The 16,003-nt window shown below is 36.5% G+C and overlaps 1 protein-coding gene across 1 annotated transcript in view; it reads left to right on the top strand.

Moving 5' to 3' along the window:
- Positions 1–16,003, top strand: part of HERC2 (E3 ubiquitin-protein ligase HERC2) — a 137,865-nt gene that overhangs the window by 93,154 nt on the left and 28,708 nt on the right. The window contains exons 55-66 of the mRNA XM_071592171.1: positions 1,615–1,945; positions 2,313–2,497; positions 3,358–3,873; positions 6,045–6,561; positions 7,442–7,591; positions 8,857–9,216; positions 10,123–10,490; positions 12,093–12,248; positions 12,416–12,531; positions 14,474–14,685; positions 14,954–15,048; positions 15,151–15,257. Coding sequence (XP_071448272.1) covers positions 1,615–1,945; positions 2,313–2,497; positions 3,358–3,873; positions 6,045–6,561; positions 7,442–7,591; positions 8,857–9,216; positions 10,123–10,490; positions 12,093–12,248; positions 12,416–12,531; positions 14,474–14,685; positions 14,954–15,048; positions 15,151–15,257 — 3,113 coding nt within the window. The remainder of the gene's footprint in view (positions 1–1,614; positions 1,946–2,312; positions 2,498–3,357; positions 3,874–6,044; positions 6,562–7,441; positions 7,592–8,856; positions 9,217–10,122; positions 10,491–12,092; positions 12,249–12,415; positions 12,532–14,473; positions 14,686–14,953; positions 15,049–15,150; positions 15,258–16,003) is intronic.

Here is a 16,003-nt window from a genome sequence, read left to right as displayed (position 1 = left end):
AGTTTTGCATCTAGCCCGATTGAATGGAGTTGGAGGGGTTTTGGGAATTAAAGTCAATCTATAAACAGGCCTTGTGGATTTGAGAATATTACGAGGGTCATCCGGAAAGTAGTACCCGTTCGTGAAATAAAGACACAAAAGTAAATATTAACAAACATAAAAAATTTTATTTGAAAGAGGATACTTTAAACTACTTCTCAACATAATCTCCAAGCAAATTAAGGCATTTGTCATAACGTGTGACAAGTTTCTGTATTCCTGCTGCATAGTCCTTCGCCGCCAGCTCATTGAGATACGCGAGGGACCCATCTTGCACAAATTTTTTCATAATGCAGATGGTGTTTAACAATTTCATGAACAATTGTTCGAGAAACATTGGGAAAATGCTCACAGATGTCATCAATTGTGACGCGCCGATCGTTCCTCACGAATTCGTCAACTGAGCTCACCAGTTGGTCTGTAATGACAGACGGTCTCCCCGAACGCTCATCGTCGTGTGTGTTCCCCCTCCCCATGTTGAAGTTGCGACACCACCGCCGAACAGACGACTCGTCCATTACATTGTCTCCATACACCTCCTTTAATTGGCGATGAATATCACATGGGCGAACGTTTCTTGCATTGAGGAATTTAATCACTGCCCTCACTTCACAACTGGCGGCGTTCTCAATTTTTTTAAACATTGTAAACAATCACAGAAACAACACAGGCAATGCTAGCGTCACGCAACTTGGCTCAGAGAAGGCAGACAAGCCACTGAAGCTATCTGACCTCGTCCAGCGGCTACTCGCGTCGTCAGCACTTCATGCGGCACGAACGGGTACTACTTTCCGGATGACCCTCGTAGAAAGATTTTCTGGATGTTTAAATGTTACAGTTGAGCATTTTGAGAGTAATTTGGCATTGGCTTTGTTTTCAGAGAGGATAGGAAAAAGGTCTCTAAGAATACTTTAAAGGGACTGAAGGCCAGGAAGTAAATTGTGCAGATGAATAGACTGCCATATTTATCCTTATTAAGGATTTTTTTGTGCTAAATGGGATCTGGCTAGCTATGTCGGTTGAGAGAGGCATGGAGGCTTAAGAGGAATTTATTCAGGGAATCAGGGTTGTTGCAGATACAGTGGCCTCGGATTGAGAGTGAGAGAGTATGGAATTGACTACAGAGTGTGGAGAGGATGACAGCTATTAAAATGAAGATATAATTGCTTGTTAGTGGGTTTGATATGGACTGAGGTATAGAATTTGTTGTTGAGGAGAGAGATTTGTACTTCTAAAAATGCGACTTGAGTGGAAGAAATGGTAGAAATGAAGGAAACAGAGGATATTGTATCGAGGCTACTCCATCCTCTCCCCATCTACTTCCAGTATTCCTCAGTTCTACATTGCCCTAAAACTTCATAAACCTGGGATTCCTTACCAACAGATTGTTCCCACAAAATATAAGAGATGAGCTATTTCTCTAAAACCATTCTAAGTATTCAATTTCCAATGTTGCTGACAGACAGCAATCCCAATATATCCTATAGAAATGGATTGCAATATCATATTATACCTAAAGCTGATTTGTTTTCAATAGAATTCCCTATGATTTCCATACCTGATTGACATTTATAGGTATTTGCATGGGGAGATAACGATCATGGTCAGCAAGGTAATGGGACTACAGCTGTTAACAGGCGACCGGCCCCTGTGCGAGGACTTGAAGGTGTGAAAATCAATCGAGTGGCATGTGGATCATCCCATTCCATTGCATGGACAGTGGAAGAAGATGTGCCTGATGCAGGTCGAGCCACAGCAATATCTGATACATTAATGCCTAACCCTTCAAGAATGCCATATACAGAGTTTGTCCCTCCATCACGAGATCCAGTAGCATTTGCTGTAGAGCGTGATCCTTTGGGCTCTGCCATGCTGGGAATGGCTGTTATGACATCTGATGATGATGGTGAGATACAGTAGAATATTAAAAACTGAGTATAATGTGGAAAACTTGCCAGCTTACTTCTTGTCACTTTAGAATCCTCACATTAATTACAATGTTAGGTATCCTTTTAGGTAAATTTTGGTTTCCTGGAAAGAGGAAATGAATACCTTTTTCAGTTTTGTTGCTCCTCAGACAATTCCTCTTTGAACTGGAGATGGAAACTTTGATTATAAGTTTTAGCTAAAGAACTTATATTCATTTATTAACTTTAATTTAAATTAGCAAATATTTGATTAAATGCTTGGTTCCCTTTCAGTTAAAGCTTCCTGAAAAAAATATAAGATGAGCCATGCCTATTTAGTCCCTAATACCTCCTTCATTTATTTAGGTACTGGTGCAACAAATACACCACCTGCAGGTGCAGCTACAGGAGCACCATCCCACGCCTCATCTTCCACAATAAATTCATCCAATGTGACTTTATCAAGGCCATCACTTTCTAAGATGATAGTAAGCCTTAAGACAGACACTGCAAAGCAGGTTGCTCTTCAGCATGTCCTGGATGCTCTACAGGTTTGTGTTCTTTGGGATGTTCTGTATATATGTATACATTTCAATAAGTCAGAATTTAATGTTACTCAACAATTTCAAAGTGTAAAAATCATTTGCCTTGACTGGGATTCAAATCCGGATCCTTCTATGTCCGGCCAAGTGCTTTAGCCAATTAAGCTATTGAGGCGTTCTCTCTGCAGTTTCTTTAAATTTTTCAAAGGTAAAAACAGCCTAAGTGTTTAAAGCTGACTTTAACCAAGTGGACTGTGGTGTGTTGCGCATGACTACAAATGCCTGTGACATTGTATGTATGGTATTTCATCACAACATCTTGCTCCTTTATAGCCCCCAAAATTTCAGAGTTTAAGAGGATGCTTTGATAGCTTAACTGGCTGAAGCGCTCGGCCGGATATGGAGGGATCCAGGTTCGAATTCTGGTCAAGGGGAATGATTTTTATACTCTGAAATTCTTGCATTGAAATTCATATTAGTGGATGACTCGGTTAAAAGTTACTGTTGCGGCATCTCCCGCAGTCTCTTGTAATATAGTCTATTTATCCCCTTTCTCCTCTAATTTATTTCATAATCCTAGGTAACCTTTCTCATTAAATACAAAGAACTTGCAGAATGCAGTATGTTCTCTAATATCTTGTAATAAATGGAAATCAATTCTATTAATGGTTTTGGTCAGAATGCAGGTTTCATAGTACCATATATATTAACATGCTGCTTACATGAATGCAAGTTTGATAATGTAGTGCCCTAATTTTAATTTCATTAAACTTTTTATATGTTTAGGGTAAGTTTTTGGAAGAAGTGATAATAGTTATTTTTTATTTGCTTTATTCCTTCAAGCTAGTAACACACTTCTATTTTCTCAGGTACTTTTTGCCCGAGATGCAGTTGTGGCCATTTTGTCTGCTCATATTGATGCAAGCAACATACCTCACAACCCTCCATCCAAGATGCCAACTAATCTGATTAGGAGAGCGTCAAATGCTGATGTCCAGGGGCAGCCTATACAACCTGTTGACACATCACCAGAGGAACCAGATTCTTTGGTGAGTGTCGTTGGTCCCGAGATCCTTGGAGAGGAGGACCTTGCTCAAGGAGGAGGAGAAGCACCAGCCTCAGAAACGGAAGGAGCAGCAGGAGATGGGGAAGGGGCCGTAGGGGTTGCCTTGAGTCCACATTATTCCACTACTCCTGAAAGTGAGGAAGCTGGTATGGCGGCCTCTGTGGATCAAATGAATGCTGCTGTAGTTGCAAGCCCTCTGTCAGTTTTTCCCTCATTGATCTCAAGTGCCACTTCCCATTCATCTGCGGGCAGCAGAAGAGGTTCCAAGCCCTTGAGTAGTGGTGTAGTCAGTGCAGTGCCTTCATCACTAGTTACACAGGTGAGCAGGATGCATGATAGTTAATCTTGAGAGGCAACTTTGAGTTAGAATTCTCCTAAGTAATAAATGTAATAAGTGAGATCATTGAGCATCTTGGGAAACTACATTTGTATATTTGCTTGATGATTGCTTTTGATATCTGACCATTTTCTTATTTAAGATTTGCTGTATTTGATTTGTGTTGTGTGGGGTATGGGCAATATATGTTATAACTGGCAATCTTATTCTAATGTCATCAAAATTAGTATTTTAAATAATTTCTACTATTATAATCTTTAATTTCTGAGAAATTAGATTTGAGCATGGTAAGTATAAACATCCATCTCAAAAAGATATTCCATCTGCCGAATTTCTGTAAGCATTTTTGTTTATGGTGGTAACAAAATTCAATATGAACTTCAATTATTTCCACTGTATGCTATGCAATTCATTTAGAAGTTTAAAACAATGCGCTAAGTTTTATGGCAATTATTATCAACATATACCACTTTCATTATCTGTTTCGTACACCTTCGTTGCTTACTTGTTGTATACTACCTTGATCAAAAATTTCCCGGAATTTATTCAGAAAATTAAAAATACAAGTTTATTCATCTAAATCTATATTGTCCCCTTCAAAGTAATCCCCATCGACTGCAACACACTTATGCCAGCGCTTGATCCAATCCTCGAAACATTTTTTATATTCGGTTTTCGGTATGTCCATCAGTGCTCCCTGCGATTTTTCCATTACTTCCTCTCGGCTGCTAAAACGCGTTCCCCGTAATGGTTTTTTAACTCGATTGAACAGAAAAAAGTCACAGGCAGCCAAATCAGGTGAATTCGGTGGCTGTTGGATGGTATTTGTTGCATTTTTCGTCAAAAAATTACGAATAATGATAGCACTGTGCGACGGTGCGTTATCATGGTGCAAAATCCACGAGTTTTCTGCCCACATTTCTGGTCTCTTTCGGCGAATTGCTTCACGCAAACGTCTCATAACGCCCAAATAATACTCTTTGTTTACTGTCTGGCCTTCTGGCAAAAATTCATGATGCACTACACCGTTGTAATCCATGAAAACCGTCAGCATTGCCTTCTTTTTTGACTGGTTTTTTTGGTCTCGGCTCATTTGGTGAACGCCATTCACTTGCCTGATGTCTGGATTGCGTGTCGTACTCATAAACCCACGTCTCGTCTCCAGTAATGATCCTTTTGATGAATGTGGGATCGGATTCAGCCTCGCAAATCATGTCTTTTGCGACGTCAACACGGTCTCTTTTTTGCATGAAATTGAGGTCTTTTGGCACCAACTTTGCTGCTACACGACGGAAACCCAAATCATTAACCACAATGTCTTGGGCGGATCCATAGGCAATGTTCAAGTCCTCCGCTATTTCTCTGATGGTTAATTTGCGGTTATTGACCAACATTTCTTTTACTTTATCAATTTTTTCACCGACTTTCGATGTCGATGGTCTGCCACTGCGTTCATCATCTTCGATTGACTCACGACCACTTCTGAACCGCTCGTGCCACTGGTAAACGACCGTTTTTTTTAGAGAATCGTTGCCGAAACACTTTTCCAACATTTCCAACGTCCGTGCGCCACTAAATCCGTTTTTTACGCAAAATTTAATACAAGTTCGTTGTTGCAAATTTAAATCCATTTCTGCAATTGTAAAAAATCGCCAACACACACAGAGATAGATGTACTCTTGGCTACGTAACTTTTGCAAATGTCAAGTTATGACACTAAGATTTAAAGGGAATATCAACAACAGATGTACCAATTTAACAAAAAAACAGAACTCAAATCGGAACGATGGGAGCGCCACACGGTGGTTATTCCGGGAACATTTTGATCAAGGTAGTATGTTGTCGTCCAGTTAAGTAAATATAATTAAATGTCTCCTTTCATCATTTATTTACATTTGCAGTATCATTTTTATAATCTTCTTGTAGCAGAAAATTATTTTGGGTTGAATTCCCTCTGGTCAAAACAAAAGTAACAAGGGTTCCCTTAATAATGCTGAATGATGAGTAATCCTGAGTCAAGAGAGGCATTTATTTTTTTTATTTTTACTGTAATTATTGGAATAATTTTACCCATTATATTTCTGTTTAACTTGATTAATTAATGTTGGCATACTGTAGCTCGAATATAATTATGGAATTGTCCTTTTTTTTAGGTTCAAGCTGTTGGTGTTGAAGCAATGCCAGAAATGAGGGATGATCTTAAGAGCAATAAAATATTGATTCCTCCAGATCAAGGAGCACATAAAGGTCAAGGCAGCCTGGATGATTTGGTTAAAATCTTGAACCGTGATGATGCCCGCTCCCTTGTTGACCTCTTGAAACTTGCTGTTGGAGCTCGCATGGGATCCAATTTCCCTGTCAGTGGCTCAGTTCGACTTGGTGAAGGGGAAGCAGCAGCTGAAATAATATCAAGAGTACTTGTTGTTTTGGCCAAGGTTCATCCAGGGATTGGAGAAATGTTGTTAGAAATGTGCATAACAGAACTGGAGGATGTAGCTTCAGGTGAAGGTGAAAACAAAGTGCTTTCAGTAATCCGAGGAGGAGGTCTTTCCACTCCTGTATCTGCAGATGGAGGTTCAAGATCATTATTGGTCCCAAGACCTGTTGTCCAGGAAAGCAGCCATCCATACACTGATGATGCATTCCTATTTGGCCATGTCCACATTCCAGGTTGGTGAAAGTCTTATGAGTAACATACAAAAATCACTCATTCATTGTACTTCATAATTTGATATAGAGTGGAATTCAGCATTATGCCCATTGACTGTAGAAATTTTTGCAGGCGTCAGCTCTAATGATACAAATTACAATACATGGTTTGTATAAAATGTATCATGAAAAGTTTTGGAAAAATAATGTATTTTAGATATTGCTACAATGCTTCAGAATTCTGCAAAGTACAAAGTCTGTTGAGTGTCAATACACTTTTTTCAGCAACTTTCTGATATCTGGGTTTGTGTTCAGCAGGTGTGATGGAATAAGGAAAGGTCCTTCACCTAGCTATGCCGCCCAAAAGGAGAGTGAAGGTTTCTCTGCTTTGGAAATGTTGGCACTTAATTCATATTTATAATATTAGTGTGACATTCTCATTTTACTAAAAAAATTAATATAAACAGTTTTGCTTTCTTTGCAACAATAATTTGCTGAAGTTTGAATTAATTCTTCTGAACTTACATAATTCATATTTTAAATAGTTATTACTTTGATTGTCTATAATGAGAAATAAAATGCTAAAAAAAAGGTTGTATCTTGTTCTATGTTGTCAACAATAGAATTGTTTACTAGTCTCTTCCAAGATTTCCTAGGTTAATTAATCAATTGATGGCAAATAAATAATTGAGTAATAATTTCCTGTGTTCATTTATAAGGCATTTAAATTATGTTAATTAAAAACTCATTCAATGGAAATAATATATAAAGAAAGTGTTGGATACGTTCAAGCAGTTTGACTTTTATTGAAAAATAAATTATGTGAAAATATGCCATTCAGTTTACTCTACTCATTTTCTTTTATTAAGCTATTCTTGATTGAAATCTGAAAATATTCCAGGAGTGGAAGCACTTCGTGTTGAATTTGATCGTCAGTGTTCTACAGAAAGACGCCATGATCCTCTTGTTATAATGGATGGTGCTGGCCGAACATTAGCCATTCGTTCAGGAAGGGAATGGAGTGATTGGTCCGCAAATCTTTACATTTCAGGTAAAATATATTCCATTCAGTCAATATAAAAATTAAAAAGGTGTTTTTCTGACTTATTTAAATTCACCATTCACATATTTAAAATAAATAGATATCATCATATTTTTTGGATAATTTTAAAATTTCCATCTAGAAAAAGTAATAAAAATTTATAAAATTTTAATCTAGATAATATAATAATCTGTTAATAATATAGATAATGTAATACAGTGGAACCTCACTTAAAGAGCATCTCACACAGGTAGTTATTCGCATAACAATCAAAAATTTTGGTCCCAAAAACAACCTTTAATGGTGAAGCAGCTAGCTCTGAGTCTTAAGGCAGAAGAGAACTTCATTGGCGACTTCAAAAAGCTCATAGATTCTGAGGGTTACCTGCCACAACATGTTTTTAACTGTGACAAGGCGGGTCTCTTCTAGCCCTTAAGAAGTGACAAACAGCAGGCTGAATGAGATTTGGAAGTTACAGGAAACCTTTGCATTGTTCCATGCATATGAGGCATCACCCAAATAAGGCAGTGGCAATGCGAATCATAAATTTATTTAACAATCATTCTGAGTTGCATTTTTACCATATTTTTAAGCATCAGCGAAATAGTCTCTAGATAGCTTCCCAGTAAAAAAGAATCAGGTAAGTATCATAAATAATTAACAATTTATTTCGATATTTTTTTACTTTTACAAATCAATTTTGCATTCTTAGTTGCTTCATTCCACAATAGAAGAAGAAGTGAACATTATCCAAAACAATGTATACATAATTTTCTTTAAATAAACCTTGTACGCAATTAATTTTTTTCATTATGGAATGGCTAAACCTATTTTGCATTAATTTATACTCAAAAAGTTGTTTCAATAAACAAGTGTTTCACTTTACGAGAAAGCTCACAGAATGGATTGTGCTCATACAGGATTGTGCTCCTGTATTATGATGTTCCACTGTAATTTAGAAAGTTTTTATCAAGATAATTATCAACTATCCATTGTGTTGGTATGATGCTTGTATTCTCTGATGGTTAAATTTCATTATCATTTAATAAGGGCATTGATTTCTCACCATAAAAAGTAATTTTCTGTGCTGAAATTGATAGCATTTTATCCTGAGTCCAAATCTGACTGTACAAAAACTGCAGAATTCATTATGTTTTCTGTTGTCTCAATTTCCTGGAAAATATACCATTTGCTTCATTACAGATACTTTTTCTCCAAATACAAAGAGTCCTTTTTAGTACTGTTGTTAAATCTCTGTACACCTTATAACCTAGGCAATGAACTGCGATGGAAATTCACCAGTGACGGCTCTGTAAATGGGTGGGGATGGCGCTTCACTGTGTACCCAGTTGTCTACATGGATGCAGAAACTCAGCGAAATAGATACTCATGTCAGGATATGTTGCGTTCGGATCGCTCCCTCCTCTGGAGACCATCAGTGGATTTGGCCATGGCTCTCCTTGATGCTGGTGGCCGGGGATGTGGCTGGGGCCTTGGGCTCCCCGCACGTCTCCTCGCTCACTCTTCCCCCTCCTCACCTGCCTCAGCATCATCTCCAGCCTCACTTTATGACCGTGGCATTGTGTCACGCCTTGCTGCAGCACTTGCAGCCTGTGCCCAGTTAGGATCTTTGGGTGAGTCACATTATTTTTCTCTCGTACCATTTTACATGAATTTTTCCTTAATCAAAGGCTTACACATGCTACTGAAACAGCTTATGTAATTGTATATCTGGCTGAAACACTTCATCTCGCTGACTGTTTTATCTCTGCTGACAAAATCAATCAAAAAAGGCAGATTCTGTGATTGCCATAACTTAAATCCAGCTGTGTTTTTTTTAGCAATTATAGCATTGTGGCTTGATTGAAATGAAGTCACCCAAAAAACAAATCAGTCATGAAAAGCATGTACTCCCAGAAATTATGATGGACTGGCTGAGATAGTAGAAATTGTGTGGCCATAAAATGCAATTTTTCCACTCAGTTTTACCATGTACATTTTTATGCAGATGTTGAATCTCTCATTATATCGAGAAACCGCTGTTGTTGGAAATGCAAATATAATCAATATGTAATCCTCACTTTTTTGATTTCTTTTAAAGGTAAATCATAGACTAATAAAATGTGCCTTGGGCACTCATCATACAGAGATTCTTGTTAAATGACACACACATTTGATCAAGATTTTACTGTATGCCCATAGTGCTTGATATTTCATTTAACTGCACACTGATGCTTTACATGAAATGCATGTAATTTATTTTAGTTTCTAGCTATAAGCTAAGGGTAAAATTTTAGAAGGCTATTTAAAAGAATGAATTATCAGTTATTTATAATGCCCATTTTATTTTTAACAATACTTTTGCTCAAACTAAATTTTTCTAAACTTCCTGTTCTAATAAATGCATTACACCTTTTCTATTGTACAGAACTAGAATGTCAAGGAGATTTGTTCTAAAATTTTCCGAAAATCAATAATTCTTTGAAAAATTTTATCCAACTCATTGAAATGATTGTATATTTTTCCCTGATTTCTTTCAGCTGCTCCTCAGCGAATGTGGTCCCTACAACGATTACGTCGACTGCTGCTGTCTGGATTAGGAAAGGCTGTGGACATGCCATCTCTACTATCTTCCCCAACAGGCACCCTTGCAAAAGGCTTGAATTCTTCACAAAATATGTCACAGATATCCTCCAGTTTCCAAGATCAACATCTTCGTCCTTTTCCTCTGGGTACAGCAGCAATACCACCAACCTCTCTACCAATCCACAGTGGCGTTGCGCCTACTGGGACATCTGCATTATCCATCCTTTTGAAAGGCCTTCCGGAAGCACTTCTACGCCAGTATGAGTATGAAGATCCTATTGTCCGTGGTGGAAAACACCTTATGCATAGTGCCTTCTTCAAAGTAAGAATTATTTAATATCTTTACCATGTACTCTTGCCTTTACAATGCTCTACAACCTTGATGTGGTGGAAGGGCTTGTATAGTCTAAAACCTCCTGGAGCTATGCTTGTGGGAGTAATAATAACTACCACTAGTAGGTTACCCATGCCAGATAGGTTGAAGGGTGAGAGCCAGATGAAAGGTAGTTCAGGCAGCGTCAGTTCCTCAGTTAGATGACTGCCAGGGCATCCAATCCCAGTGGGATGGTCATTTGAGTGATGATGTCAAATTAAAAACACTGTTGAGGAAGCAACAGAAAACCACCTCAATTATTTATCCCATATAATAATGATGGACAGAGAGTTGGGTTTGAGATTTGACTCCTGACAACAATGGGATTCAACCCATTTGGCTATTTGTCATGGCTGGTGGCAAGTGAAGCAAGGCTTCCAAAGTCATCTCAGGAAATACTTGCAATGAAAAATTAACAGCAGTGGCCCAGAAGACAGGAAAGGGACCAAACCAGTTATACAGGGTGCAGCAACATAACTTCCTCTTTTCAAATGCAAAATTATTTCCAAAAAGGAAGTTATGTTGCCAAACCTTGTAATAGGGACCTGAATTATTTAGGCAATGTCAAGGGCAGGAATACTAGGAAATGTATAGCAGGTGATGGAGGGAAAGAATATAGAAAATATATTTTAAGGCTTTACGAGAATGAGAGGATAATAGGGATTACTCAAGCAATTTTTGTAGAGCAATATACAGCAGAGGGGAAAAGATCAACAAGGGATGGCAATAGTATTGAACTATAAGTTACGAAGAAGTGTAGTAAAGACAGGGCAAGTGAGTGACATTGTTCCGGTTATTCCTGCAAGAAAAAATTGAATAGTAAAGGGGAATTGGAATACAATGTTAGGTAAAGGAAGAGATACTAGTGAAACTCTGGGAATAAGGAATGAGAAATATATGGAATTATGAATGACTGTGAGGAGAAAGCAATAAGAAAGTAGGTATACATTATTATGAAAATTAGACAGTATGGTTGGTACCTTATTTTTCAAATAATTCACAGTTGATTGGACTGCATCAAAAATTGAACTAACTAAATGCCTCAGAAAGCTTCATCCTATTATTTATTCTATTGGCTTACTGAAAGTCAATACTGCTCACGAGAATCTTAAGTTGTAATGCAAATATCTTCTGTTGTAATAATTCAACAAATATTTTTTTCAATGTTTTTTATGTTGAAATAGTTACCTTAAGGAGTAATAAGTTGAAAAAAATAATTTTTATTCAAAAAATAATTTTGACATAATTGGGTTAACTAATTGCTACATGTTAGAAGAAGGAAGCCAAGACCAAGTGCAACTCTACCTATGTAACAAGAGATTGAGTATTGTGCAGTGAGATGAAATTTGGGTGTTGTCAACATGGACAGCAACTGGATAATAAAAATTTAACTTTTGGCCACCCTTTAGTAAAAGAGGACATGAATGTGTGTGTGTAAAGTAGTATAATCTTTTGATTTTCTGTCTTTGTGTTTCCTCTGACTGAATTTAATCCATTGAAATTGTTTCTAGTAATTATGTTTTACTCCAAATGTTTGTCTCAATGATTTAGGCACTCGTGGCCCTTGGCTGTGACTTGGGACTAGATTCACTGCCTTGCTGCTCTGAGAATCACAAGTGGGCATGGTTTAGACGCTACTGTATGGCTGCACGTGTTGCATCTGCACTTGTGAACAGAACACCGCTTCCAATCAGTTTTTGCCTTGAGGTATTTGATCATTTTATATTTCATATATCATGGTATTAACTTGACAAATTTTTCCCAGAATTCCATGAACCCTTATTGTGATGTATAGGCATTGATCATTTTGTCAATCATGTAAAATATTAATTGGTTCCATGTGTCAACTTTAAAAACATTTTTAACCCACACAGGTGCAGCAGAAAATTGCAGAAATGTTACCGGAAGGTGAAACCTTAACCTTGGACCATGAAAATCATTCCATTTTCCGCCAAGAACACGATGAGCAACTTCTTTTGTGGCTTAATAGGTGATTAACCGGCTTCATTTTTGTCTTTAAAACTGACTACTGACCAATTTCAGCTTGAAAGAATTAATAACTAATTGAAGAGTACCCTATGGTGGGTAGATTATAAATGAATGCATAACTCCATATGAAGTCCAGTTTAGGGACTGCTCTTAACTTTGAAATAGATGATATGGACCTGAAGGAAGTTGTGTGTGTTTTTTGGACTATTGAGTTTTTTTTTGCCATAGATTAAAGCAGAAATGTGATGCCTTAAAAATGCACACAACAAACTTTGCTATAATAATAATGTGAAAACATTCATTGGTATAAGATGTTTTGGAAATTTTTCAAAAATCAAATTTTATCAAGTGAAGAGACCAGATCATGACTCCAAATTTCATAATAGCCACATTTCCATTTCTGCGTACAAAAAAGTATGCAAAGGCCTTTGCTTTTTGTTGAGGGCTTCTCTTAGTTTCAAATTGAACGATATTTTGAATTTAGCCGAATTGAAATGGCAAATATTTTCTGTATGTGGAATCACAATAATGAGGTTGACTCTAGGGCATACTTTCTTGCTCATCTTTACTTTCGCTGTCCCCACGTCTTATTCTTGCCATCTTCTTCCCCTTAATCTTGATCTATTTTGATGCAAATAATATCACTTACCAGTAAATTACTGTCACCTTTGTCTGCAATTGCCATGCATATTCCATGTTATCTATACAGGTTCATATTAAGGATTTATGTGATGCCATCACACCATTCCTTTCTGGCTTAGTGATGAATTATTTGAAATTTATTTTGTAATTGAACCTAAAGGCTTGCGTTCTAATGTGCCTTCCATATCATGACCTAATACTTAAAACATTCATGGGGATTCTATTGTACACATCATTTTTGTCTCTGCGTTTCTTTCAGTGCCATGTTCTCTTTTTCACCATTATTACCCTTTTTTTTCCCTGGTTTAGGTCATTATAAAAGTTAAAAAGGGAATTTGCTTGGTGTATGGAATTTGGGAAAATTATTATAACCTTATTTGACTTCGTAAAGTCAAATAAGGTTATAATAGTCAAGGCTTCTCACCAAGTTCTTACAAAGTTCTTAATTTACAAGGATAGGAAACAATTTTTTTGAACATGGTTGCAAAAATAGTATCACAAAATTTGTGACGGCCCTTGTTTCAACCAACACGTTCATAAATGAGAAAAATTCATAGTCATTACTGAACTTACATTTTAGCAAAATATTATAATAAAATATTAAACACAATTATTTTAATGCATTTTTCCCTTCATTTTACGTGCCTTTAAACTTTTTATGAAAGAGCCTTTGGATGCTGAATGCTGTCTTCTCTTTATGCTGGTGAAATGCCTGTGTGAGCAAATGAAATTCCTTTACGTGAGAATATGGTGCTAGATGATAGAACTGATTAATCATATGTTAGGAAACTTGAAAATGTTTGGCAGAGATGCATACAAAATTAATTATTCCTAATATTGATTACTCATTATTATGTACCACAAAAAAAAAGAATGAGAAAATGATGTATTTGATGAGTTAATAACAACTGTCAATAATGTCATCCCTGATTAGAAGAGGTCCACCTGTCTATACTTTCAAAGAAAACGTTAGTGGTGTTAATTTATTATTGTGAAGGATGTCCACTATGAATGTTTTAGTTAGCCTTTAATAATTCAAATGAAACTTAGCATCTTTTCTGTGAAAGAAATGGTAAAAAACTCTGAAATTCCACAATTCACAATTTTTTGACACGCAACCATGATTTTGCTGTCACACCCACAGGATTATCAAGTGGTTTTGACTAAATAAATTTTGAATTGTGGACTTGAAGAGTTTTTTTTACCATTCCTTGCAATAGGGAGAAATTCCTCATAGTTAAGGGTTAGACAGTGTCCTACATATTTTCTTTCACTTGTTAATTTTAATCCTCTCTTAAAAGGCGGCCAGAAGACTGGACTTTATCTTGGGGTGGCAGTGGTACTATATATGGCTGGGGACACAACCACAGAGGTCAGCTTGGAGGAGTTGAAGGAGCTAAGGTGAAGCTCCCAGCTGCATGTCATGCACTGTCAGCTCTTCGTCCAGTAAGAATTGTTGGTGGAGAACAAATCCTTTTGGCAGTTACTGCAGATGGAAAGGTGTATGCTACAGGTGAGTATAAAATAGTTAATTATAATCCAAGCTGAAGCAATCATCTACACCCTAAATAAAGCTCTCCTGGGTTTGGATATTTTCACATTGTATCAAGTAGAAAAAATTATGAGAAAGAAGAAGAGTAGAGTATAAAATGTTGCAGGAGCTTTTTGGCATCGAAACCCATCAATAAGTCAATAAAAGAATTGATAATTATGAAATGAATTTTCAAATATATATAGTTTAAATACAGGCATAATAAAATATATTTTTTGCTAATTTGAAGGCTATGGAGCTGGTGGGCGGTTGGGAATTGGTGGAATGGACTCTGTTTCAACTCCCACCTTACTGGAATCAATTCAGCATGTTTTTATTAAGAAGGTATTGATCATAATGACTAAGTGAAGTTTTTTAAGATGTTTAACACTCATTAGATTATTATATTATGGAACAGTTTTTTATGCTTAAACATTTTATCCATAGGTGGCTGTAAATTCTGGTGGCAAGCATTGCTTAGCATTATCTTCTGAAGGAGAAGTTTATTCATGGGGTGAAGCAGATGACTGGAAATTAGGGCATGGAAATAAAAGGTTTGGAAACAGTTTTTTTAAAGCAGTAGACAGTTATGAACAGCTAAGGTGCACATGACTTATGGCTTCACTTCAAATTTCATTGTAGATGAAATTTGAAGTGAAGCCTAGTTCTGTTCCTGCAACCAAGTGGTAATTTAGATTTATCCATGCTCCCGTACTTGTGACTAGGGTCTACTCGTTGCTTCGAAATATATGATAACACATATTAGTAGTAGTATTGAAGCAATGAGGTTTTTCTCTTTATTTTGGCTTTTAATCATATCATGTTAAAGCAGTTTAATATTAAATACTATTGTTTACCCTTGAATGATATCTTTCATGAACCCATCTTTTTAAAAAACATCATAACACTATAAAATACCTTTATCTTATGGTCAATTTTGAAACTAAATTTTACATTGAAATTAAGATTAATAGTTATGAAACATGAAGCTTATAAAGTTTTGTAAATTTTTGGGAAAGCAATTTCAAATTTCTTTATCCTAATTCTGGAATTTCTATTTATCCTAATTCTGGCATTTCTAAAACTGATACATAATGAGCAGATCAGTTGACAACCGTCACAAAAAATACATTCAGTTTTTAATTTTAGATTTCATGAAGTAATAGATATGATCATGAAGTTTTATGAAAAGAAAATGTTTTAATTATTCTGAAAATTGTCAAATAGCATGTTAGCACAAGTAGGAAGAAGAAAGAAGAGAGAGCTAAATTATAAACTTAGGCGTGAAACTTTATGTAGC

Source organism: Hetaerina americana, unplaced genomic scaffold, assembly GCF_022747635.1.
Source record: "Hetaerina americana unplaced genomic scaffold, ioHetAmer1.1.p SCAF_5, whole genome shotgun sequence".
Classification (NCBI taxonomy): domain Eukaryota; kingdom Metazoa; phylum Arthropoda; class Insecta; order Odonata; family Calopterygidae; genus Hetaerina; species Hetaerina americana.
Note: the sequence above shows the minus strand (reverse complement) of the source record. Positions and strands in the feature narration are given on the sequence as shown.